Source organism: Sorex fumeus, unplaced genomic scaffold (genome assembly GCF_029834395.1).
Source record: "Sorex fumeus unplaced genomic scaffold, SorFum_2.1 ptg000064l, whole genome shotgun sequence".
Taxonomy (NCBI): domain Eukaryota; kingdom Metazoa; phylum Chordata; class Mammalia; order Eulipotyphla; family Soricidae; genus Sorex; species Sorex fumeus.
In genome coordinates, this window is record NW_026606121.1 from 6,326,784 (window position 1) to 6,350,544 (window position 23,761).

General features: G+C 64.3%; 1 protein-coding gene across 1 annotated transcript; it reads right to left on the reverse strand.

Moving 5' to 3' along the window:
• Positions 1–3,871: 3,871 nt before the first annotated feature.
• Positions 3,872–17,167, reverse strand: TTC34 (tetratricopeptide repeat domain 34). Its single transcript, XM_056128341.1, is given in 8 exon segments — positions 3,872–4,399; positions 5,581–5,795; positions 6,462–6,732; positions 8,660–8,826; positions 9,445–9,649; positions 9,946–10,222; positions 10,811–11,642; positions 16,405–17,167. Coding segments are annotated over 8 exon segments (3,258 nt in total).
• Positions 17,168–23,761: the final 6,594 nt, after the last annotated feature.

The window sequence follows — 23,761 nt, forward strand, 5'->3', positions numbered from 1 at the left end:
GGGGGGCTGCCCGGGCTGGAGGGGCGGGGGGCGGGCGGCTCCGGGGTGCCCGGGCCCTCTCCCCATCTCAGACCCGCGCGGCCCAGCCCGGGTCCAGGTCCCTGACAGCCTGTCCACGCAGCTCCGCGCTCCGCAGGGGGTGGGGCTGACCCCGGTCCGCGCAGGGCTGCCGCGCCGTGGACCTGCCCTGGCCAGGGGTCAGGGCCCACTCGGGAGCCGGCGGTGGCCCGTGCCCTCTGTGCAAGCAGGTGCTGGGGAATTCTGGGTGGTCTGGGGGCCCAGGCCGCTGCCTGTGTCTCTGTGGGCCCTACGCTGAATGCGCAGGCGCGCAGCCAGGAAGCTCTGGGTGCGTTCCTGAACCTGCGCACACATCTGTGCACACGTGTGGGTGCACACAGATTCGTGTATGCACACACATGTGGCTAGGTAAGCATGTGCACACCTGTGCACATGTGTCTCTGTGCATGCGTGGTCCCATTGCAGTGAGTGCACATGTGTGCAGTGAATGTGAACAAGTGCAGTGAGTGTGCACACACGTGTGTGTGTCTGCATGCAGTGAGTGTGCACGCGTGTGCAGTGAGCATGTGCACATGTATGTGTGCAGTGAGTGGGCACACAGCATATGCCTGGGCCCCCAAGGAGCCTTCTAACCTTCTGGGTGTCAGGCTTCACCCTCAGAGTCACTTGACCCTTGACCCCTCTCCCCCCTCTCCCAGCCCCCCCAGCCTCGCTCTGGGGGGCCCAGAAAGGTGGAAGGTGTACTTGCAGGCCCTAGTTGCATTCTGTTCCTGACTCCGGGGGTACTCAGGCACCTCACTCCTTGTGTCCCAGGGGCTTGCTCAGAGCTCAGGCACCTCCTGCCCGCTCCCTCCATCCCAGCCCCAGGCCCTGCTGGAGCTCCTGGAGGCTGCCCTCTGTCCTGCTTCGTGACCTGGGCCCAGGGTCTGCTTCCCTCCTGCGACTCCTGCAGCTGTCCAAGGGATGGGTCTCCAGCACTCAGTGCTGAGGCTTGGCAGACAGCTGGGACAGGGCGGGCAGAGGGACCTCACTGGCAGGTCAATGCCCGGATGGAGCTGTCCACTGAGGGCCCTGCGCACGCCTCGGGTCAGCACCCTGCCCACCTGCCCCCAGAAGGGATACCCCGGCGACTGGTAGGAGAGCAGTCAAAATACAGCTCACCTTAGGCTACACAGCGGACCCTGGCGGGTCTCTGTGGGCTGGACACTGCAGCTGGACGAGGGAGCGGCCCCAGCTGGGGTGGCCAGACACAGAGGCCCCGGCTCCTGGCTCCATTGTGATGCAGGCGTGGGTTCCCAGACTCCTGAGCTAGTCTGGGGGTTCCGTCAGCCCTTGGGGGGAGGGGCAGGGAGCTGGAGCAGACCCCGCCGCAGTCAGGGCCTCTGGGTTGGAAGGGGACCCCCTGAGCCGGGTTCTTGCTGGGGTGGGTGGTGCTGGCTGAGAACCCCCCTCAACACTGACCTGCTTCTGCTTCTGTTTCAGAACCCCACAGGGAGTGCGTTGACTGGGGTCCCACTGTGGGATGCAGCCTCGGAGCTGGGTGCCACCCAGTGAGCCCTCCTGGTCCCTTGAACTTTTCACTGAGCTTAGGCCCAGAAAGCTGCCCAGGAGAAGCTGGCAGCTGGCCTTGGGTGGGGGTCTGGACTCCTGGTCCAGCTACTGTATCCATGTGGGTAGCATGAGGCAGAGGCAGCCCCGGGCAGTGCTACCCTGGCCCCAGCTCCAGATGACACAGGCTGTGCCCGCCTGCAAGCCTCTCATGCACTGCACCCAGCTGGCACTCGGCACTGGCCCGGTCCTTCCGGGGCAGGGGGCTGGCGGGAGGTTTTGCTTTCCTCTGCCAGGAAGGACAGAGACCTCTTGGGAGAGGCCCTTCTGCTGTGGCTGCCCTTCCCTGTGGCCTGCTGTCTGCTGCCGCTGGCAGAGGTCTTGCTCTGCCACTTCCGCCTGGGGATCCACACTCAGACCCTCAGGCATGAATTTCAGCCTCCGAGGCAGCCCTGTGGCTCTCCCACACAGCAAGCACAGAGCCAGGCCCCACCCGAAGCACTTGAGCCCTCCGTGCTGCCTGGTGTCTGTGCACGGCCTGGTCCCTGCTCTGAGCTTTAGATCACCACAACAGGCCATGGGCCTGCCCAGGTGCTCTGTGCTTGAGTCCTCCTGGTCCTGGACGTGACCTGTCCCGCAGACCCTCGATGACACTTGTTCCCAAAATTCCCCAGTGATGTGGCTGCAGCAGGCACCATTGGGGATGTTTTCCAGGTGGGACCCCAGGGTCCCTCCCTGACCAGGTGAGGGCTCAGGTGTGCAAATCCAGGTGAGGGCCCGGGTGTCCCCATCCAAGTAGGGCCCATGTGTGCCTATCCAGGTGGAACCCAGGAGTGCCCATCCGGGTGAGGGCCCAGGTGTCCCCATCCAGGTGGGGCCCAGGTGTGTCTATCCAGGTGGGACCCAGGAGTGCCCATCCAGTTGAGGGCCCGGGTGTGCAGATCCAGGTGAGAGAGCAGATGTACCCATCCAGGTGGGCTCCAGGTGTGCCCATCCAGGTGGGGCCCAGGTGTGCCTATCCAGGTGGGACCCAGGAATGCCCATCCAGGTGAGGGCCCAGGTGTGCAGATCCAGGTGAGGGAGCAGACGTACCCATTTGGTGGGCCCTAGGTTTGGCCATCTAGGTGTGCCCATCCAGGTGGGGCCCAGGTGTCTGAGACTGGGCAGCGTGACTATGTTTGCATCTTTCCGAGCTGACTTAGCTCTCAGCACATGTTTTATTCTTGGAGCCTCCATTGGGCCGAGTCACACCGTTTCCTCTCTGTGTTGGGCAGTTCCCGTGTCTCCCTCCCGGCCTCAGCGCCTCACGCCACCGTGTTCTGAGCTGGGTCGGGAGCTGGGGCTGCTCCATGTGCCTTGCCTGCTGGTCACAGGGCTGCCGTCCTGGCGGCTTTCTCAGTTTCCCCTGATTTTCTGCAGTTCCAGGTTTGATTTTCTCTTGGGCCCAAGTTTCACACCGCCGCATGCACTGGTCATGAAAACTGCCTGTGGCATACGTGAGACGTGCAAATCACAGTGGGGCAGGGGCCCATCCTGCCGGAAGCTGTGGTCTGAGTCACTCGAGGCCTTGTAGGTCATCTCTCTGTGCACTTGCTAACTGGCTCAGGAACGCCCTGGGCACACGTGGGTGGCAGGGCGGGTCCCGGGGTCTGCAGAGAGCAGGGGCTTCTTTCCACCAATCCTCCTACTCAACCTTGCAGCCACCACGGGCAGGGGTTGGGACACCTCCTCCAGGGCGTGAAGGGTTTTCAGAGTGGGGCTTCAGGGCTACCCAGAAAGGTAGGTGAGATTTGGCAGGTGGGGTGGCCAGGAGCAAACCCAAGGACCCCTCTCATGGCCTCCGCCCCTCCGAGTCGGGGTCTCTTCTGTGACCTCAGCCCCGGCTCCTGGGCACTTCTGCCGATGTCTGCGAGCTGCAGGTGCCCAGCTGGCTGGGAGAGGGTGGTGGCAGGTCAGCCTGCATCGGCAGCAACTGTGAACATCCCAAGGGGGAGTGGACAAAGATGGGGTGCAGGGGGGCACAGAGCCCGTCCCTGTGCACCCACTGGCCGTGTTGGGTGTGGGGAGAGGCAGTGTGGCCCCCAGGGGTGAGGGGTCATAACTACATTGTGGGGTGCTGGGTGCTCCCTGCAGGGCTGGGTAGCGGGCAGGGCCTGCCTCGAGCCCACAATTGTGGGCCAGGCCAAGGCCACCCAGCCAGCAGGGCAGGAACAAGGCTGCAGACTGCTTGGCCAGGCCCAGGACCCCCGGGATCAGACCCCAGGGAAGCTGGGGCTCTGTTGCGGGGTCGGGGTCCTCAAGGTGGTCAGTGGAGCCGGCAGCCAGAGGCCGCCCCTCTGCGTAGCCTGGCCTTCAGGCCTTGGAGGCTGCTGTGAGAGGGGTCCAGGGCCAGGCCTGCATCTGCTGCCACCCAGGCCTCTGCCAACCGCTGCTCCTCCAGACACTGCTGTCCCCAGCCCAAGAGCAGGCGGGTTGCAGTGGCTCGCCCCGGCCGCTCGCCCAGGCTATTCTGGGCCTGGAGGGGCGCCAGCTGCAGGCCCTGGGCGAAGGCCCGCGCGGCTCCCACCTCGTCCCCGCGGCCCAGCAGCAGGCGACCTTGGAAGCAAAAGTCTTCAGCCCGTGTGGAGGAGTCGGTGGTCTCTGGGCCCTCCTGGAGCACCAGGTCCAGGTCCCCAAGGGCACGGTCGAACTCCTGCAGCTCGGCCAGGCAGGCGGCCCGGAGGCGCAGGTTCGGGGCCTGGTCCACGCTGGCCAGCACTGCCAGCGAGCAGTAGCCCAGCGCTGGCCCGGGCTGACCTGACCGCAGCAGGCTGCCGGCTTCCTGGGCCGCGGCCTGCAGGAGGCAGAAGGGAGGGTGGGCTCAGTGTTCAGCGCGACCCAAGCCCTCTCGAAGGCCGGCTCAGATGCTCTCTCCTCTGTCCAGTGGCCCTGAGCGTCCCCCCCAGACCCCCAATCTGGGACACAGCGCCAGATGCGGACAGCCACTGCCCGCCGTGGCCCCGCCTCCTCCGCAGCGTGCGGGGGGGCCACACACCGGAACTGACCACTTCCGTCCCGTTGCTCAGTAATGGCCCCGTGTCCCGGCCCGGTCCCCGCGCTGTGACCCGGCTGAGCACAGTGGACACAAGATTCTCTCGAGCCCTCTGCCGGGCTCCAGGAGGCCCCGCCCCGTCCCCCCAGGCCTTGCCCCATACCCCCTCCCCCGCGCCTGGAGGCCCGTCCTGTCTCCTCCTCCTGCCCCCCCACCCGGAGGCCCCGCCCCGTTCCCGCCCCATTCGGAGGCCCTCCCCCATTCCCCCCTTGGGCACGGGTAGGCTGGTTCGTCCCCTTAGAGTTGGCTGACCTGCCTGACTCTGCACTCCTGGCTTGGAGGACACGGTCACAGCGGGGGGGCCGGGGGGGGGCTCACCTCAGCTCCAGGTGCATCACTCACGCCCCTTCCCTGCAGTTCCGCACCCTCCCCCCTCCGCAGGTGCCCATTTGGGGGTCTTGCAAGGTGCGTCTAGGAGGGCTCCCGGGCACCACGGCGCTCTGCCTTGGCCGTGAGTCGGCAGCAGTGTCCACATGCAGGTCCTTGAGGCCCCTGCCCCCCCCCACCCCACACTCAGGTCTTCCTGTCCCTGTTGCCCTCCCAGGCCGGATGCCGGCGGGCGGGGCGCTGGACCAATGAGCAGGGGGCAGAACAGCCCAGAGGCCATGGCCAGCAGTAGCCTCTACCTGGCCTGGGTGGGTAGAGGCCACTCTACCTGCCTGCTGCTTTTGCACCTCAACATTTGGGGGCCAGGAGGCACCGCACCACTGGGGCCTGCGCTGTTCCCTCCGGGGACGCCATACACCTGTCCAGCCCCTGCCTGCACCAAGAGCCTCTTCCCCCTCACCCCAAGAGCCTTCCTGCCCCTCACTCCTGGCCCTCTACCTCCAACACGTGGGCTCCCCCTCCTAGGCCCTCCTGCCCAGCCCACCCTGGCCCACCCACCATGGCTGGGTGTCAGCAGTGGTCCGGCCCAGCCACACCTGAGCAAGGCTCTGCCTCTCTGGGGCGTCCAGGAGCCCCAGCAGGAAGCCCAGGTCGTTGACATCAGTCTCTGCCAGGCACTGCAGGTCGTGTGCGGCGGCCGCCGTGTCCCCCTTCTTGAGCTGGAGCAGACCACGCCGGGCCCGCGCGGCCCCTGTGGGTGGGCAGGGGTGCAGGGCTGCTTGCAGGCGGGCCCCAGCCTCTTCGTAGCTGCCTGTTATGGTTGGGGGCACAGAGTGAGCGAGGGGCTGGAGGCAGGAGCAGGACCACCAGCTCTCTGAGCCCTGTACGGGTTGGGGTCCTGCTGGGCCTAGCAGGTTGGTGATGCCGTCACCAGGCACAGCGGTGCTCCTGCTCCCCTTCAGCAAAGCTAGAGCACAGCACAGGGCCCCGTGGGTAAGATACGCCCCCCGAAGGGACTGCCCTCAGCGCTGCCCCTTGAGTTAGGGCACTCCCACAGAGGCCACTGAGACCCAGAGGGGCTGAGACCAGCCCACTGAGGGGGGTGAGATCCGCCCACTGAGGGACTGAGACCCACCCACTGAGGGGGCTGAGACCAGCCCACTGAGGGGGCTGAGATCCGCCCACTGAGGGACTGAGACCACCCACTGAGGGGGCTGAGATCCGCCCACTGAGGGGCTGAGACCTGCCCACTGAGGAGCTGAGACCCGCCCACTGAAGGGCTGAGACACACCCACTGAGGGGCTGAGACCCGCCATCGAAGGGGCTGAATCCAGGTCAGTGTTTCCCCACCCAAGCCTTCCGTGAACCCCCACCTCTGCTCTGCATCCCCGTTGACACCGCCTCCCTCCACACCCGCGCCTTGGGATGGATAGAGGGGGACCAGGAGGCGGCAGCCAGGGAATGGGGACACATGTACCTGTCGCGGTGAGCACATCTGCCAGGAGGATGTGCCCACTGCACCGTCCGCTGTCCAGGCTGATCAGCGCCTCCCCTGCAGCCTGGAGGCCCTGGGCGTCATCGGGGCTGAGTGTGGTGCCCGGGTCCCTCATGCGTCCCAGGAGGGCCCGGCAGTGGGAGGAGAGGCCCTGTGTGAGCAGCGCCTGGACTTCGGGCTTCAGAGTGCGCAGCTCAGGCACTGCAGCCCCCGGGTCCAGCTTCAGGGCACAGAGGACATCGTCCACTGCCTCCTGTGGGGAGCAGGCCTACTGGGTCCCCCAGCCCGGCCCCCCCGGAGGGGCCCGCCAGAGTGGGGCCCGTCTGGTTGGCAGAAGTCTAGCACGTGTAGTAGGGTTCTGGGGGCCCAGGACCAGAGAAGGGGCACCCTGACGGTGAGGGGTGGCAACGAAGGGGGCAGCCACTTGAGGGGACCCCACCCGGGATGGCCACGTGGCCTCAGATGTGGCTAGCCATGGCGCCCCCAGTACCTTCCCACTGACGGTTTTCAGGTGTGTCTGTAGCGGTGAGTGCGTCGGAGTGTGTGTGTGAGTGTGCGGGGTCTGAAAGTACTATGGCTGTGAGCCGTATGTGTAACGTGTGGGAGTGAGCGTGCATGAGTCTGAGTGTGTGTGTAGGCTGGGAGTGTTGTGTGGCATAACTTGGCGTGAGTGTGTGATGTGAGTGTGCATCAGCTCCTAAGTGTCGGCTGTGTGTGTGGCTTGCAGTTTAAGTTGGTGCATGAGTGCATGGTGTGAGCATGCATAAGTGTGTAGGTTGTGTGGTGTGTGTTGGTGTAGTGTGAGTGTGTGTAAGTGTAAACATTTAGTGTCCATTGGTGTATGGTTTGTCCATGTGCATGTGTGTTGGAATGTGTGAGTGTACACATTGTGTGCACTGGTGTGTGTATATGCAAGTGTGTGAGTATGCACTGATGTGTGAATTGGTGTGTGTTGTGTGAGCGCATTGGTGTACGAGTGTGCATGGGTGTGTGCTGATGTGGGTGTGTATTGGTGTGCGTTGGTGTGTGAGTGTTGCTGGGAGTGTATGTGTTGGTGTGTTAGTGTGAGTGTTGGTATGTGTGTGTTGGTATGTGTGTGTTGGTGTATGTGTTGGTGTGAGAGTGTTGTTGGCAGTGTGTGAGTGTCAGTGTGTGTATTGGTGGGAGTGTGTGTGTTGGTGTGTGAGTGTTGGTGGAAGTGTGTGTTTTGGTGGGAGTGTGGGTGTGTGTCGGTGTGTGTGTTGGTAGGAGTGTGTCTGTTAGTGTGTGAGTGTTGGTGGGAGTGTGTATTGCTGGGAATGTGTGTTGGTGTGTTGGTGGGAGTGTGTGTGTTGGTGTGTTTGAGTGTGGGTGTGGGTGTGTTGGTGGGAGTGTGTGTTGGTGTGTGTGTGAAGGTGGGAGTGTGTGTTGGTGTGTGAGTGTTGGTGGGAGTGTGTCTATGTTGGTGAGAGTGTGTGTTGATGTGTGTGTTTGTGGGAGTGTGTGTTGGTGTGTGTTAGTGAGTGTTGGTGGGAGTGTGTATCTGTTAGTAAGTATTGATGGGAGTGTGTGTGTTAGTGTGTTAGTGAGTGTTGGTGGAAGTGTGTGTTAGTGAGTATTGGGAGTGTGTGTGTGAGTGTTGGTGTGTTAGTGAGTGTTGGTAGGAGCATGTGTGTGAGTGTTGGTGGGAGTGTGTGTTAGTGAGTGTTGGTGGGAGTGGTGTGTGTTAGTGAGTGTTGGTGGGAGTATGTTGGTGTGTTGGTGGGAGTGTGTGTGTTAGTGTGTGTTGGTGTGTGTTAGTGAGTGTTGGTGGGAGTGTGTGTGAGTGTGTTAGTGAGTGTTGGTGGGAATGTGTGTGTGTGTGAGTGTTGGTGGAAGTGTGTGTTGGTGTGTGAGTGTTGGAGGGAGTGTGTGTTGGTGTTAGTGTGTGTTGGTGGGAGAGTGTGCTGTCTTTCCCCTTCTGGCCAACTGTGTGTGTGTTAGTGAGTGTTGGTGGGAGTGTGCGTTGGTGTGTGTGTGTTAGTGTGTATTGATGGGAAGGTGTGCTCTTTTCCCTCATGGGCGACTGTGGGTGCATTGGCCTTGGTTGCGAGGCAAGACTCCCTGACACTGGCTGTGACTCAGGGCCCCTGTCTCCCTGCCGGAGACGGAAGTGCCCGCCCCTCCTGGCTCCCGGCCGCGCCCTCCCCTGGTCTGGCTACCTGCTGCTGGCCCAGTGCCAGGTGCAGGAGCCCGCGGCCACACAGCGCAGCGACGTCCCGCGGCTCGGCCCGCAGTGCCGCGTCGAAGTCCAGCAGCGCTGTCCTCCTCTGGCCCAGGAGCGCGTAGCAGCGGGCACGGGCCAGGAGGCTCTGGCTGGCCTGAGTGCCTGAGGGGGAGGTGGGGAGGGCGTTGGCAGCTGCAGCGGGGTGGGACAGGCGCTCATGGGATGGACAGCACCCACTGCTCAGTGGGCGGGATCAAGGGTGCGGCCCACACTGGGCCCCAAGGCGTGCAGGACCCGCAGGTGGTTGGTGCTGGCCCCCCAGCAGGGGGGCGGCATCTGGGGGTGCGGGAGCAGTGAGAGGAGCAGTCTGAGCAGGAGGCCGTGGGTCTCGGCCGCAGGCGGGCACAATCCCAGGATGGAACCACGGACTTTGGGTGCAGGAGGCCCCACGAGCACCGCATCTTGTCGCTCCTGTTCTTGGGGGCTTGGAAAAAGCACTGTGTTCTGGGGGTGCACCAAGCGAGGCCCAGGGATGGCCAGCTCTGCCCCACGTTCCAGGATGTCCTGAGCCCCTGGCCCCTCGCGGCTTCCGGTCTGCTGCCCACCTCCCGCCAAGAGCAGGCCAGGGGCAGCGGGAGCCAGCATGCTCAGGGCCGGGCTGCAGAAAGTGCTGAATGACCGGGGTTCCCCCTCAACAATGCCGGGGTGCCCTCTGGTCCGTCCCTGCCTCAGGCTCGGTGCCCCTCATACCTGGCACGGTGTGGGTGCCACAGCTCCCGCCCGCGGCGAAGATGGCCAGAGATAGGTAGGCAACGGCCTCCCGGAGGTGAGTCGGCTCCCCGGTCAAGCCCGGCTGTGCCCGCAGGATGGCCACCGCCCGCGTGTGGCAGAGATGCCATAGCCGTTGCCGGTCCTCATGGCAGAAGATGCTCAGGGTGGGCTGGAGGCAGGCCGTGTCCCCACACTGCACCAGCTTCTTCACGAGCTGTGGGCAGAGTCTCAGCACCCAGCCCGGTGGGCTGTGGCTCCCGGGCTGGGCAGTGGGCAGTGTGGCGAGTGCGGGCTTAAGCACCCAGCCTGCCTCCCAACTCCCGGTGCCCGGACCTGGTCCAGGAAGAGCCTCAGTGTCCATCCCTCTGATGGATGCAGGGATGTGGCGAGACCATGGCAAATGAGGGTTGGGAGTGGCTTCTCAGGGGCTGCCCCTCCCAGGGCACATCAGGGCAGGGACCCGCCTGCCCTAGCAGGCTCGCAGGCGGCCGCGGGGGTCCCGGGCCTCACCTGGTGGGCGTCGTAGCAGAAGCCCCTCCGCAGCTGCAGCAGGGCCAGCCGGGCCAGTGTGGGTGCAGCAGGGGGCCTGGACCGGGCCCGCAGCAGCACCTTGTGGGCGTCCTCCAGGCGGCCCAGGCCGTACAGCGCGTCGGCCACCAGCAGCCTCGACTCCTCGTCCTCCGTGTCCAGCTCCAGCAGCAGTGAGGCCAGCTGGAGCACGCCCTGGGCGTCCCTGCCGGCAGCACAAGGGACACGTTCCCTCACTGTCCAGGCCCTCGGGGGCCCACTGCCCCGGGTGCAGCTGCTCTGTGGGCCTGGGGGGCGGCTCCCTGGGGTGCAGGGTCCCTGCCTAGGGCTGTCAGCGCGGCAGAGCTGAGGATGGGTGGGCACGCCTGGGACTGTCCTGGGTGGGAGGGGGGCAGACACTTTTGGGAAGCACCCCTGAGAGATGAGCACAAAGGGCTCGTATGGGGGACCCTGCCGTATCTCCGGCACGAGGTTCTCGAGTGGGACACAGAGAAACTATGTAAATGTGTGTGCTGGCTTGTGCATATATGTGCATGCCTCTATGCACACCTGTGTGTGTGCTTGGTACGAGTGTACTTGCATGTGTGCTTGTGTGTGACTGTGTGCCTGTGCACGTGTGGCTCTGTGCATGTGTGCATGGACGTATCCTGAGTGCATGTGCCTACGTGTACGTGTGCCTGAGTGCGTGTGCCCATGTGCACGTGTGACTGCGCGTGTGCTCCTGCTCCTGTGCTTGTGGACGCGCCAGTCTGTGCGTGCAGGCGGTAGGACTCCTGCCCAGTGCTCTGGCCAAGCGGAGGTGGAGGTGGAGGCGGCCGGGCTGGGGGCGGGCAAGGGGCTTCCAGACCCGGGGAGGGGCGCGTGCCGCCGCCTTTACCCCTCCTGCGCCGCGGGGCCGGCTCCGTCCACGGCCGCGCGCGCCGCCCGCCGCAGCAGTGTCCGGGCCTCCTCCCGCAGGACGGTCCGCAGCAGCCCGCGCTGGTTCCAGGGCACCAGGGCCTTGGCGACGAGCAGAGCCTCCTCGCGCCGCAGGCGGCAGGCGGTGACATAGTCCAGCGCGCCCAGGAAGGCGCTGCCCGCCAGCACGCGCAGCAGCCCGCGGCCGCACAGCGCGCGCACGCAGCCGCAGGGGTGGGGCGGGCCGCGCGCCACCACCTCCTGGAAGTCCTCCAGGGCGCGCGGCGCGTCCCCGGCGTGCAGCGCACAGAAGCCGCGCAGCGCCAGCAGGGCCGAGCGCTCCCCGGCCGGGTCCGCGCGCCGCCGCCGCCGCAGCAGGCGCTCGCACCAGGCCCGCGCGCCCACCGCGTCCCCCGCCAGCAGCAGCGCCTCGGCCAGGCGGGCGCCCAGCGCCGGGCGCGCGGCGGGCGTGGACACGCGCAGCAGGATGCGGAGCGCGCGCAGCGCCGGCGCCAGCAGCTCGCGGCCCGAATCCCCGCGCAGCTCCGCCCGCGCCCGCACCGCCTTCAGGAAGCGCGCCAGGCTCGCCGCCGCCGCCTCCTCGGCCCGGGCCCGCAGGCGCTCCTGGGCGTCCTCGGCGAACAGCGCATCCAGCTGCCGACGCGCGCCCGCCCGGCTCTCGCCGAAGGCCGCGTGCAGGTCTCCGAGCGCGTCCTGCGCGCCGGCGTCTAGGGAGAAGGCCGCAGCCGCGCGGGTCACCAGCAGCGCGGCCAGACGCTCGCCTGCGGAGGAGACGCGAGCCTGGAACCCGGTCGCGCCCGAGCCCGCGACCCCGCCCCAGCCCTCGGGCCAGGAGCCCCCAGAGCTGCGACACGTGGCGGTGGGCCTCTGCCCGCTCTGGGCTGTGGTTCGGGTGCTGACCCCAACTGAGCCCGGGACGGGCCCCTCCCACCGCGGGTCCCCCGCGACAGCCCCATCCCGCAGTCGCGTTCAAGACCCCCTCCCAGCCTTCTCCTGGGTCTTGGTGAAATCGCCCCTTATCCTGAGTTCCAGAAGATTCCGTGCTCACTCGGGGTGAAGTTAGTACCTGGGGGCTTCCAGAGCCCCCGTCTCTGCTGGCTGTGAGCGTCAGTGCCGGCACCCTCCTGGCTGGGACCGAGATAGCCAGGGGCCACTGGGAACGGCCTCTGCCACGCAGGGATAGGTGGGCGGGGCTCCGCCCTCCCCTCTGCTTCGCCCACCCGCCCTCCCCTCTGCTTCGCCCACCCGCCCGTCTCCACCCTGCAGTGTCTGCAGCCTTTCGTCCCAGCCACTGAGTTTCAACTCTGGAACAGAGTTCCTTCTAAGAGCAAGCCCCAGCTGATTTCCAGGGTGAGGGATAGGTAGGCACGGGGCGCCTGCCTCGCACACGCCATCCCGCAGGGACCCCCACAGTGCTCCCTGGAACAGCCTCTGAGCACGCTGGCTGTGGCCCCCAATAAATAGTTTTCGCGGTGGGGGGGGGTGGCCCGAGGGGTGGGTACTGCCTCGGAGGAGTCCCCGCTGCTCTCCGGAGCGCATCACTGAGAAACCTTTCTCAGCCAGGAGGCGAGTGCGTGTGTCCTGCTGCTGGACCCGCCTGGTCATACCTGACACTTTCCCCTGTCGGGGATTCCTGAGCTGCCCTAGACGCCTGTCGTGTCTCTTTAGACTCTGGACTCACTCACGCTTCCCCAAGATCCCTGAAGTTTGCTTCAGCAGGCGGTTAACCCCTGAGCTCAAACTCCTGCCAGCACCCAGCACCCTGCCATGGGGTCACCCAAAATGTCACTGATGCCAGCCAGGGGCTCAGCTTCCTCCTCTGCTACATCACATTACCCCCCACCCCACCCCCCACCCTCCTCTCCCGCCTTCCCTGAGTTCCGGCCACTTTCTACCCTAATTCCGTCTCATATCTAAGCAGCACTGGGGCATCTTAGCACGGAAACCACAAAAGCTTCAGCTCCCAACACCCGCACAGCCTCACCCCTCCAGCTCCCTCCCACAGCCCCCCCTGCATGGCCTCACCCCTCCAGCTACCTTTTGCAGCCCCCTGAACAGCCTCACGCCTCCAGCTCCCTCCTACAGCTTCCCACACAGCCTCACCCTTCCAGCTCCGTCCTACTGCCCCCTGCACAGCCTCATCCCTCCAGCTACCTCCCACAGCCCCTGCATATCCTCACCCCTCCGGCTATCTCCCACAGCCACCCCTCACAGCCTCACCTCTCCAGCTCCCTCCCGAAGCCCCACACCCCCGCACAGCCTCACCCCTCCAGCTCCCTCCCGAAGCCCCCTATGGCCTCACCCCTGCTCCCTCCTGCCGTTGCTGGGAGCGACCCCTCACTTGCCCATTGCCTGCACTCTGGGCCCCTCAGGCTGGCGGTCGGTCCCATCTGGGTCCCCCTTGGCAGCTGGAGCCTCCAGTTGAGGCGCAGCGTCTGACAGCCCTGGGTGCCGAGCGGCACCTCCCCGCCTGCGCCCGAGGCTCCTTGATGACTAACAGCCTTTCTGGGTCTGGCTGCTGGTCGCTCTGACTTATGCGGGTCTCGTGATGGGGCCATTTGCTATTTCCACATACTTATCAGCCATCTGTGCCTTCTCTGCTGGGAAGGATCCTGCCAGTTCTTGTGCTGAGTATGTTCTTATCAATATGGACACGTTCTCCAAATCCTAGAGGACAAGTCTTTTGTTCGTTGTATATTTTGAAAACACATGTTGTCCTTTTCTCTTCCATAGTTGTAGGGAAAACAGAAGTTAGACAGTTTTGTTTTGTTTTGTTTTGTGGTGCTCAGAGGTCACTTCTGGTGGGATGCGGGCACCGGCGTGGGCTGGCCACATGCCAGTAAGCGCCTCACCCTCTGTATTCTCTGAACTCTCTCTGGCCGAAAGTTCTAAAACGTTAGGGGCTGGAGTGATAGGACAGCACGGAGGGCACTTGCCTCATATGTGGCCAATCCAGGATTGGTCCCTGGCATCATGTCTGCTTCCCTGAGCACGGCCAGGAGTATTCCTGAGTGCTGAGCCAGGAGTCAGCCCACACATCGCCTGGTGTGGTCCCAAAACCAAAAAAATTAAGTTGTAAGATTTTGATATAGTCAAGTGATTCAATCTTTTTGTTTGTTTGTTTGTTTGCACTTCCTGTATCTTAAGAAACCTCGCTTCATGCATAGATGCCTGTACGATGTCATCTTATATTTATGTTAGAAACTGTGAAACTTAGGTATTCATGAAATCTACCTGAGATGATTTTCTTTGAGTTTTTGCCCAGTTTGAGGCAGAACCTGGCACCGCACCCCTCCCCCGCCGTCCCTGACAGCCCTCCAGTGTCCAGTCTGTGCTGCAATCTGGCCTTGCTACCGCGTGGCCAGTGTCTCCTCCTGCATTGGTACATGTGGTCCAGAGAGCCTCAGACACCCTGTCCGTCCCTCACGCTCCGTCACGCGTGCGCTGAATGTCGCCCACTTATGAGTGTGCTGGGACTGTCCTCTCATGACGTAAAATACCTTTGTCCATAAAGCCATATATTTTGAAATAAATTATTTTTTGCTGCACTGGCTAGAGCATATTTAAAGCACAACGCTTCTACCTATTGCGTTGACAGGGAATATATGTGCTTTCGGCGTATCCTACAAAATTTTGCAGCAGTTTCTTTTGGGTGTTCACGTGGTTAATTATAGCCTCTGGAATAATGGCAACTTTGCTTCTTCCCCTTTGGCCATTGCTCTTCTCTTTCTTCGTCTTTCATTTGAGCATTGGGGATGGTCCTTAGTGCAGAGGAGAGCTCAGGGGGCCGTGGGAAGTCACCTCGATACTTTCATGTTTTCACGGGGGCCATTTCCGAGGCCTCAGAGCTGCTTCTGGTCCTCGGGGGTCCGTGATGCAGCGGGGGCCTCAGCCACACAAGGCATGTGCTCCATGACCAGGAACTGGAGTGGTTTCTAGAAGGTTCCTCCCAGCCCTTGGGGCTCCCCCCCAGTGGCATCTTGTGGGAGCAGCACCTGTTGGCATCGGAGCTGCAGCCCTTTGTGAGTTCAGGATCCTGCGTCCAGGTGAAAGGTCCTGGCACCTGCATGGGGCCCCTGGCCACTGCCGTGAGCCCCGTGTCCCAGTGCTCTCATCAGCTCAGACCCTTGGTCCTTTGGACGTGGCGTCCTGGGCTGGGAGCAGCCTCTGGCCAGAGCCCGTGTGCTGGCCGTTCCTGCCCTGGCTGGCCCGCGGGCGCCACTCGGTGAGGCTAAGTCTGGGGGCTGCACCGTGTGCGTCTCTATCCCCATCTCCCTGCTGCTCCCGGGGCCCGAACATGTCCCCTTACCTCCGGCCTCTCAAGCAGATGTCAGGTCTGCATGACCTTGAGGTCACTGTGCATGTCTGTCTCCTCCTGACGCCCTGCCCCGCCCACGAGTCCTCTGACAGCTCAGTCGCCTGTCCCCCTCACTCCCAGGGGTCCCTGCCACCTCCACTCCCATCCACTCCATCTCACGTGAGCCCCTACAGCCTCGGCGACCCCCTCCCGGTGCTTGTGCCCCTTGCCCGAGGGGCGAGCCCCATCTTCCACAGCACGCTGTAGACACCTCCTTAGTGTGGCCTTGCTCCCCCCAAGTCCTCAGCTCGGAGCCCCTTGGGTGCCCTGGCTCCAGGCCAGGCCCGCCCACCTCAAGGTCCAAGCTGCCTGGCGACACCCTGTCCACTAAGGGCCATCTCTGAGCACTGAGTGGGTGACGTCGAAGTCGGGTCCCACCCCCACTGCGGGTACAGACAGCACTGCCCAGGCTGCTGGAGGGGGCTGTGACCAGGGGACTACACAGCCCTGCCTTGGGGCCAGAGGGCACGGCCTCCACCCACCTGCCTCCGCCCGCCTCACAAATCGAGAAGCCCCTGCCTGCCCTTCCCGCTGGCCCCCTCCCCACACCTCAGCCTTCACCGCTCTGCCTGGGATGGTCCAGACGCCCCGTCCTCCCCTGCCCTCCTCTCCTGCCCACCCACCCGTCACAGGCTGCCCCTCCTGCCATTGAGCCCTGGTGTGCCAGCAGCCAGGGGAGAGTCTAGACATGCTGCCCCCGGCCCCTCCCCGTGGTCACCTTGGAGGGCTGGACAGCGAGTCTTGGCCTCAGATGCTGTCTCTCTCTGATGGCCACTGCTCTGTTTGCTTTTTTCTTTTTTCTTTTTGAATCACACCCGGCGATGCACAGGAGTTACTCCTGGCTCATGCACTCAGGAATTACTCCTGGCGGTGCTCGGGGGACCATATGGGATACTGGGAATCGAACCCGGTCGGCCGCGTGCAAGGCAAACGCCCTACCTGCTGTGCTATCACTCCAGCCCCACCACTGCTCTGTTTGGAGGCCTGGGCACCCCATGTCCTTCCTCCCCAGACCTGCCCAGAGCCCATCTTTGCCTTGTCCTCCGAGTGGCCTCCTGGCCACCAAGTGCTTCCTGAGCTCGGGCCTGCCCTGTCCCCTACGGCACTGTCACCACAAGGGAAGCCGGAAGCTCACTGCCCTCCCTGGGAACAGGCCACTCTCTTACCTTGGGGTCTGCTGTCTGTTGGCTGGGACTCCAGGAGGCGGTCACACGCTGCCCTGCAGGCCTCAAACCTGCCGTCTCGGAGCAGCGCTTCAGGGTCCAGTGTGTTGCTCCAGCTGCCTGTGGAGTCCAGGGCAGCCAGCAGCCCCTGGCCATCTGCACTGTCCCCGGCCTCCGGGCGTCCCAGGACGTGGTCCCGGAGGGCCCCGAGCAGCAGAGGCAGGTGCGGCTGCTGGTGGGCGAGGACGAAGGCCACGGTGCGGTCGGCGCTGATGGCGAATGCCTGCAGGTAGTCAGCCAGGCCTGTGGCGTACGGGGCCCCGGCCAGGATGCGGGCGAGGGCGCGGGTCAGTCGCAGCTCCAGGCCCAGCGGGGAGCCGGTGGCCAGCAGGGCGCTGCAGCGCGCCTCAGCCTCCAGGGGGCGCCCGTGTGCCAGCAGCCCAGCCAGGCCGTGCAGGGCAGCCGCCGGGTGCTCCGGGCACAGGGTGGCCAGGAAGGCCGAGGCCTGGGCGCCCGTCAGCGATACCACGGCCATCCCGTCCCAGTGGACGGCTGGGATGGGGCTCTCGCCGCGGCACCAGGCCTCCAGTGCCGCCAGCACGGGCGCCCCCAGGCCCTCGGGCAGGGCCTGGACGTGGTGCACGGCCGTTGGTGCGTGGCAGCTGAAGGCAGCCAGGAGGAAGGCCGCGGCCAGCGCGGGTTCGCCATGGGCCAGGTGCTGGCCCCCCTCCTGGCACAGGCTAGCCGCCAGCTCCTGAGCCAGCATCGCTTCAGCCGTGTCCTGGCCCCGGCCCTGTGGAGGGGATGGTCAGTGCTCAATAGCCCGAGTATCTCCCCACACCACACAGCACCCCACCACCAGGGCCCACCCCCGGCTCTGCCCCGGACCTCCCAGCCCACAGTATGGGGCCCCAGAGCGTGGCTCTCGGAGGACACCCCTGGGGCTGGACTCAGGGCCCGGCCAGTGTATGAGCCCCCCACCTGGCTTCCAGCACTGGCAGGGGGCCTTGGTTGCCCCAGCAGAGCCCACCATGCGGCTGAGCCCTGAGTACTTCCGGGTCACATTCCCCACACGCTCTGGGTCGAAACTACCCACCTACTGCCCGCTGCCCCTCAAACACCTGCCTGTTTCTCCCAAACTCCTTGGTGGGGGTGCTGGTGTGTGGGCTTGGTGGTCAGCGGCTGGCCATGGGGGGTAGTGGTGGTCAGTGGTGGTCAGCGGCAGGCAGTGGAGGTCAGTGGTGGTCAGCGGTGAGCAGTGGTGGTCAGCAATGGTCAGTGGCGGTCAGTGGTGGTCAGCGGTGAGTAGTGGCGGTTAGCGGTGGTCAGTGGCAGGCAGTGGTGGTCGTCAGCAAGCAGTGGTGGTCAGTGGCAGTCAGCGGTGGGCAGTGGCGAGCAGTGGTGATCAGCGGCAAGCAGTGGTGGTCAGCGATGGTTAGTGTTGGTCAGTGGCGGTCAGCAGTGAGCAGTGTTGGTCAGTGGCGGTCAGCAGAGAGCAGTGGTGGTCAGCGATGGTCAGTGGTGGTCATCGGCGAGCAGTGGTGGTCAGCAGCGGTCAGTGGCAGGCAGTGGGAGCTGCAGGTGTTCTGTCTCCTGGGAGAGCATCAACACAGGCCCTGCTCCGCTGTGCCCCCTGGTGGCCATTGCTCCTCACGATTGGGCAGAAGCTCTGATGGGGGTGCTCGCAGGGGAGCTGAGGCTGGGGTGCGGTCGGGCCCGCCTTGGGGATGGGGAAGGGGCCCGGATTCCCAGGATTCGGTGTTGGAGCGACCCAGATGCATCTCCCAGGGAGCCACCCGGCCCAGCCTCGGGCTGCTCCCTGCAGACAATGGCCCTGACTCGCCGCCAAATGCTGTCCATGTGTGGGCTGGGGCTCTGCCCCTCTCGGACTCAGAATGGCCAGGAGCCCGCTGGCCCCAGGCCTCTCCTCGTTGAAGAAGGGGTGATATTTGGGCCCCCTCCTGGCTACAGTAAGGAGGACGCCTGGACGCCCAGCCTGGCCAGGTGTCCCACCCAACACCACACGAGCTCAGGGAGCAGGGGGGCGTCTGCTGCAAGGAGCGGCATGGGGGTCTCTAGGGTCCATCTGGCCAGCCTGCGGGCAGGGGACAGGGTCCGGGGTGGGGCCTGTGCAGGAGCAGTGTTGCCTATTCGCCCCCTCAGGCGCGGTGACCAGGGCGCCTGCTGCGTCCCCTCCGCCCAGGCCACGGCAGGTCTGTCTGGTCTTGGGGCACAGGCGGGGACCCCGTCTAAGGGGTCTCAGGGGCTTCCAAGCAGCTGTTCACCCCAAGCCCTCAGGAGACGCCTTCTCCCGGGGCTAAGGGCGCAGGCCACAGGGTGCTGCTGGGGGACAGCCAGGGAGGAGGGTCCCGGCAGGCGCCCGGCCCGGGGGCTCAGAGACCGAGGTGGGCTGGGGCTGGGATTGGGGCTGGGGGTCGGGGCTGAGGGTCGGGGCTGGGGTCGGGGCTGGATTAGGGCTGGGTCGGGGTTGGGTCTGGGCTGGGGGTTGGGCTGGGGGTCGGGCCTGGATTGGGGTGGGGTCGGGGCTGGGTCTGGGCTGGGTCAGGGTTGGGGGGTCAGGGCTGGGGGTGGGGCTGGGTTGGGGCTGGGGGGTCAGGGCTGGGGGTTGGGGCTGATTTGGGGCTGGGGTCGGGGCTGGGGGTCAGGGCTGGGTTGGGGCTGGGAGTTGGGGCTGGGGGTCGGGGCTGGGGGTTGGGGCTGGGGTCAGGGCTGGGGGTCTGGGCTGGAATTGGGGCTGGGTCGGGGCTAGGGTCTTGGGCTGAAGCCCTCATACCTCTCACAGTGTCTGCACGTGGCATGTTTGCTGCCCCCCGTCCCCCCTCCCCCACTCCTGAGACAGGCGATGGGTTTCACCCTGTCCCACAGACATCTCTGCAGAACGGATAAAGGCCCCTATGCCTGGTTCCTCCTGGGCCAGCTTGGCTGTGACTCGACCACACACTGCTGGTGTCCCCACACCCGGGGCAGAGTCCGTGGTGGCTGCCCTCGCCCTTCCTCTTTTCAGCACTCATGGACCAGGCCCCGGGTGCTGCCCCTGCCCCTCCCTTGGGCCCACCTCTAGGGCATCTCTCCCCAGGGCCCCTCAGGTCTCTGACCCCCAGAGCCCCCCTGGGCACCCCTGGAGACGTACCTGCGCCTGGAGTGAGCCGCGGCTGGTGCAGCCGTCTGCAGGTTCCGAGCCCTGTGCTTCGCCCTGTTCCTGATCAATAATTCAGGGGCAGCGCCCACGGCTGCCCTCGCCTCCCACCTGCCACTTTCGCAGCTGCCTGTGCGGGGTGCGGGGGTGCGGGGCTCCCCAGACGCTCCTGCTGGGACCCTCACTCCTGCCTTCACCGGGGGCTTTGGGGCCTCCCCTCAGCTGGCGGCCACTGCCTCCTGCACCCAGCACCGCATCTGTCCACGTGGCCCCCCTTTCCAGCAGCTCCCGGGTGGGCCTGCGCTCTTGCTCACCGTCCCTCTAAGGACCTTGGCTCCCCTTTCACATGTTGCCCCCGGCCCCCACCTGCTGATGAAAGGTGTGTGGAGGGGGGTGGCCCGCACACAGACCCCCTGGCAGGAGCGGGGCTCACACCCCAGGCTGCGGCCTCTTCTTTGTCCCAACCTTGCCCTGCCTCCCGGGCGAGCAGCGGGCCGGCTCCTGCCCGGAAAGAACAGAGTTGATCCAGCGGCCCGGACCATCAATCACCGGGCGGACGAGGTGACTTCTCAGAAAGTCGCGGGTCTAATGATCCCGCCTGTTCCAGTAAATGGCGCATTTGTATCCGCAGCTCGAGTATGCAAACAGTAATTAGTTGGTAATGAGCCCGGACCCCAGGGCCTCCCCGCCCGGAGCTCATTTGCATGTTAATTATCATTAGGGAAACAAGTTATCAACAGCCTAATTATCAGACACATCATTTTTTACAAGAAACTGCATGTGCCCTGACACGTGAGTCAGTGGGACATTCATGGAGGCCGTGGCAGCACCCCGGGGCGCCTGGGCGCTGTGTCCACTGGCCCTGTCTGGGGGCAGGGTGCCCCTGCCGTGGCGGCCCCTCTCTGGGCAGGCTCACCCGAGGAGCCAGGCTGGATGGCCCTGGGTCATGGCTACAGCGGGGAGCGAGTTCAGTGCCCGGGGACAGGCCATGCGTGAGGACGAGGGGCTGAGGGTCAGCGATGGAAAGTTATGAGTAAAGGTGCTGGACGGTGTCTGCTGGGGGCGGGTGGACGATGGGCAGTGGCTGGGGACGAATACGCAGAGGTCGTCACACTGGCAGAGGCAGAGTTCCCTTCTGGGGCTTGTGGGGGCCCAGGCCGGCTGGTTTTCCTGGGGAGGGGCTCACCTCTGACGGCCTCCGTGCGGGGGCTGCTCCCATACCCACCCCAACCCCACAGGGAGGGACCCCCAGAGATAGACCCCCCCGAGTACTGGGCCCCCCTGCCCACTCCCCCTGTGTCAGTGCTTGTCCTTGTCTGAGCAGGCCTGGACCCCCTCACCGGGGAGCTCAGCTGGGCACCCAGCAGCCCCTTGACCTGACCAGCCTCAGCTCTGTCCCCTGCCTCGTGGGGACGTGATGACAGGACACTCTGTCCCCCTGCCTGTGGTCTTAGCTCAGGGGTCGGAGTAGGGCCCCGGGCAGGCAGGGGCGTTGAGAGAGGGTGCCATGGGGAAGACCCCCTCCCACGCAGTCTCCCCGGAGGAGACTCAGGAGCCAGGCACAGGCTGTGGCCCCTCAGAACAGGTTCTGGCCCCAGCACCAAAGAAGGAGGGTCGAGGGGGAGGCTGGAGGAGGAAGGGCTGGGGGAGAGCTGGGGAGTGGGGGGCTGTGGGGGGAGGGCAGATGAGGACACTAGAGGCTCTTGCCAATGCGGTTTACAGTGACACTTCATAACCACCTGCAACGCCTTGAACGGGGGCAGCAGAGCTGGGGTCCTGGGCACCCAGACCTGGGCCTCACCCCTCCAGTTCATGGCCCCCTCCTCTCCAGGATTTTCAGGTCACCTCAAAGCCCCAAACGCAGAACATTTGGAGACACAAATGTAGTCATCGTGTATGTATTGATCACATGTGTAGTGGTTATGCATGCAGTGGTCACATGGGCAGGGGTAATGCATGTAGTGATCACATGTGTAGTGGTCATACGTGTAGAAGATACTATGCAGCAGTCATCTATGCAGGTGGACACAAGTATATCGGACATGCAGGTACTAGATACACATGCAGTGGTCATGAATGTAGCAGACATGTGTGTAGAGTGGCATTCGGAGCATGAACCCGCACCACACCTGCTGTGTGACCATCCTCCTGGGTGCAGGTATGTGAAGTGAGTCTTGCATGTATATGACAAGCAGGTGTGTGTGGACATGTAGGTGTGTGCCAATGCAAAAACACACACACATGCACGCATGAACACACATGCCTGTGAGCTGAACTGTGCCTCAGAAATATGTGAGTGTGTGATCTGTCCGTGTGGACATACAGGCGTGCCTGCCTATGCTGTGTGTGCTTGTGGTTGGAGACAGGCGCCTGGGGCTGCCTTCTGGCTCCAGAGACTACAGAGCCACCTGTGGGTCCCGCTGTGGTCTGTCTGTGGTCTGTTTGTATCTTGTCTATGGCCTGTCTATGGTCTGTCTGTGATCCTGTCTGTATCCTGTCTGTGGTCTGTCTGTGTTCTGTCTGTGGTCTGTCTGTGTCCTGTCTGTGGTCTGTCTGTGATCCTGTCTGTGGTCTGTGTGTGGTCTGTCTGTGATCCTATCTGTGATCCTGTCTGTGTCCTGTCTGTGGTCTGTCTGTGTCCTGTCTGTAGTCTGCCTGTGATCCTGTCTATGGTCTGTCTGTGATCCTGTCTGTGGTCTGTTTGTGATCCTGTCTGTGGTCTGTCTGTGGTCTGTCTGTGATCCTGTCTGTGGTCTGTCTGTGATTCTGTCTTTGGTCTGTCTGTGGGCTGTCTAGTTTCATTGTGGTTCCCTCTGTGGCCCGTTCGTGGCTGTCTGTGGATGCTCTTGCCCCGTTGTAGTCTCTGGAGTTCCACTTCGGGCCCCCGTGAAGCAGCCCTGAGATGCACCCACATTCCTTCTTCTCTCAGGACTCTCAGTCTGCTGCTGCCACTGGACAGTGGAGGGAGAGGTGCGCAGGGGCCCCGATAGGGCAGGGTCGTGGGTTTCAGCGCCCCCTGGCGGCCGCTCAGGGATGAACGGGCCTCCCTGCTTTCTTGCAGGCCCAGGCGCTCTCTTGGGAGCCTGGGGGTTTGGGACTTGGGCTGGCCCTGTTGGCTCCAGGCGGCAGGTGGAAGGTGACAGGCCTGGGGCTGGGCTGAGCTGGATGAGGGAGGGCAGGGAACGGGTTTGGGAAGGGGGGGCTGGGTCTGATTGACTGTCCGTGTGCCGGTTCCCCCACCCGAGCCCCCCACCTCCTCAGTTTCACCTAATACTACTTTGGGGGCACCTTGGGGTGGTGAAGGGGGCACATGGGCCCTACTCCTACCTTTGTGGCATGGTGCCTCCCTATCCCCCTCTCCCACACCTCAGGCCCTGCCAGGGGAGAGCCACAGACTGCGGATTTCATGCCTCAGTTTCTCCACCTGGCAGTGGTGGCAGCTGCCTGTGTGCTGCATGGCACACACTTGGCCCTGGGCACAGGGACATAGTGGAGACCCTTCCTGCCAGCCCCCCTCCCTCCCGCCGACCCCCCTCCATCTCGCCGGCACCCCTCCCTCTCGCCCTTCCCTAGGGTCCCGCACCCTTTGTCAAGGCGTTTGGGGTCTGAGTCCGGCTTCCACGGGACACGTGTGCGCATGCCTGTGACAGTGTGCAAGCGTGCACGCACGGGGTTTGAGTGTGCATACGTGTGTGTATACGAAGGTGTGCTCATGTGAGCACAAGTGCGCGTGTGGGCGTGTCTGCGGGAGTGCGCTTGTTCGGGCGCGGATTCCTGGTGGCAATGGCATGGAGGCGCCAGCAGAGGGCGCCCGTGCTCCGCGCCTGCCTGGCACGTGCTCGCCCGCGTGCGCGGCCTCAGGCCACACAAAGGCGTTCTGTGCGCAGGTGTGGGGGCACCGGCTGGCCCCGAACGCGGTGTGGGCGGACAGGCTGCGAGCCCCGCACCTCTGCCGGCCTGGGTGCCCGAGGAGGAAAAGGGGAGACGTGCAGCGACGGGACCTCAGGAGGCAGGGGCCACTCACGGCCCCCCAGCAGGGTTCCCTCGGGGTCTGCTCCCTGCCCATGTCTGCCGGGCCTCATGCTCCCCCATGCTCACTGTCCCCTGCCTTGTGCCCCCTGTCCATCCAGTTCCAGGTCCTTGGCCCTGTTTCCTGTGCCCTGTGTCCAGCCATGTCCTGGTCCTTTGTCTCGTGCCCTGTGC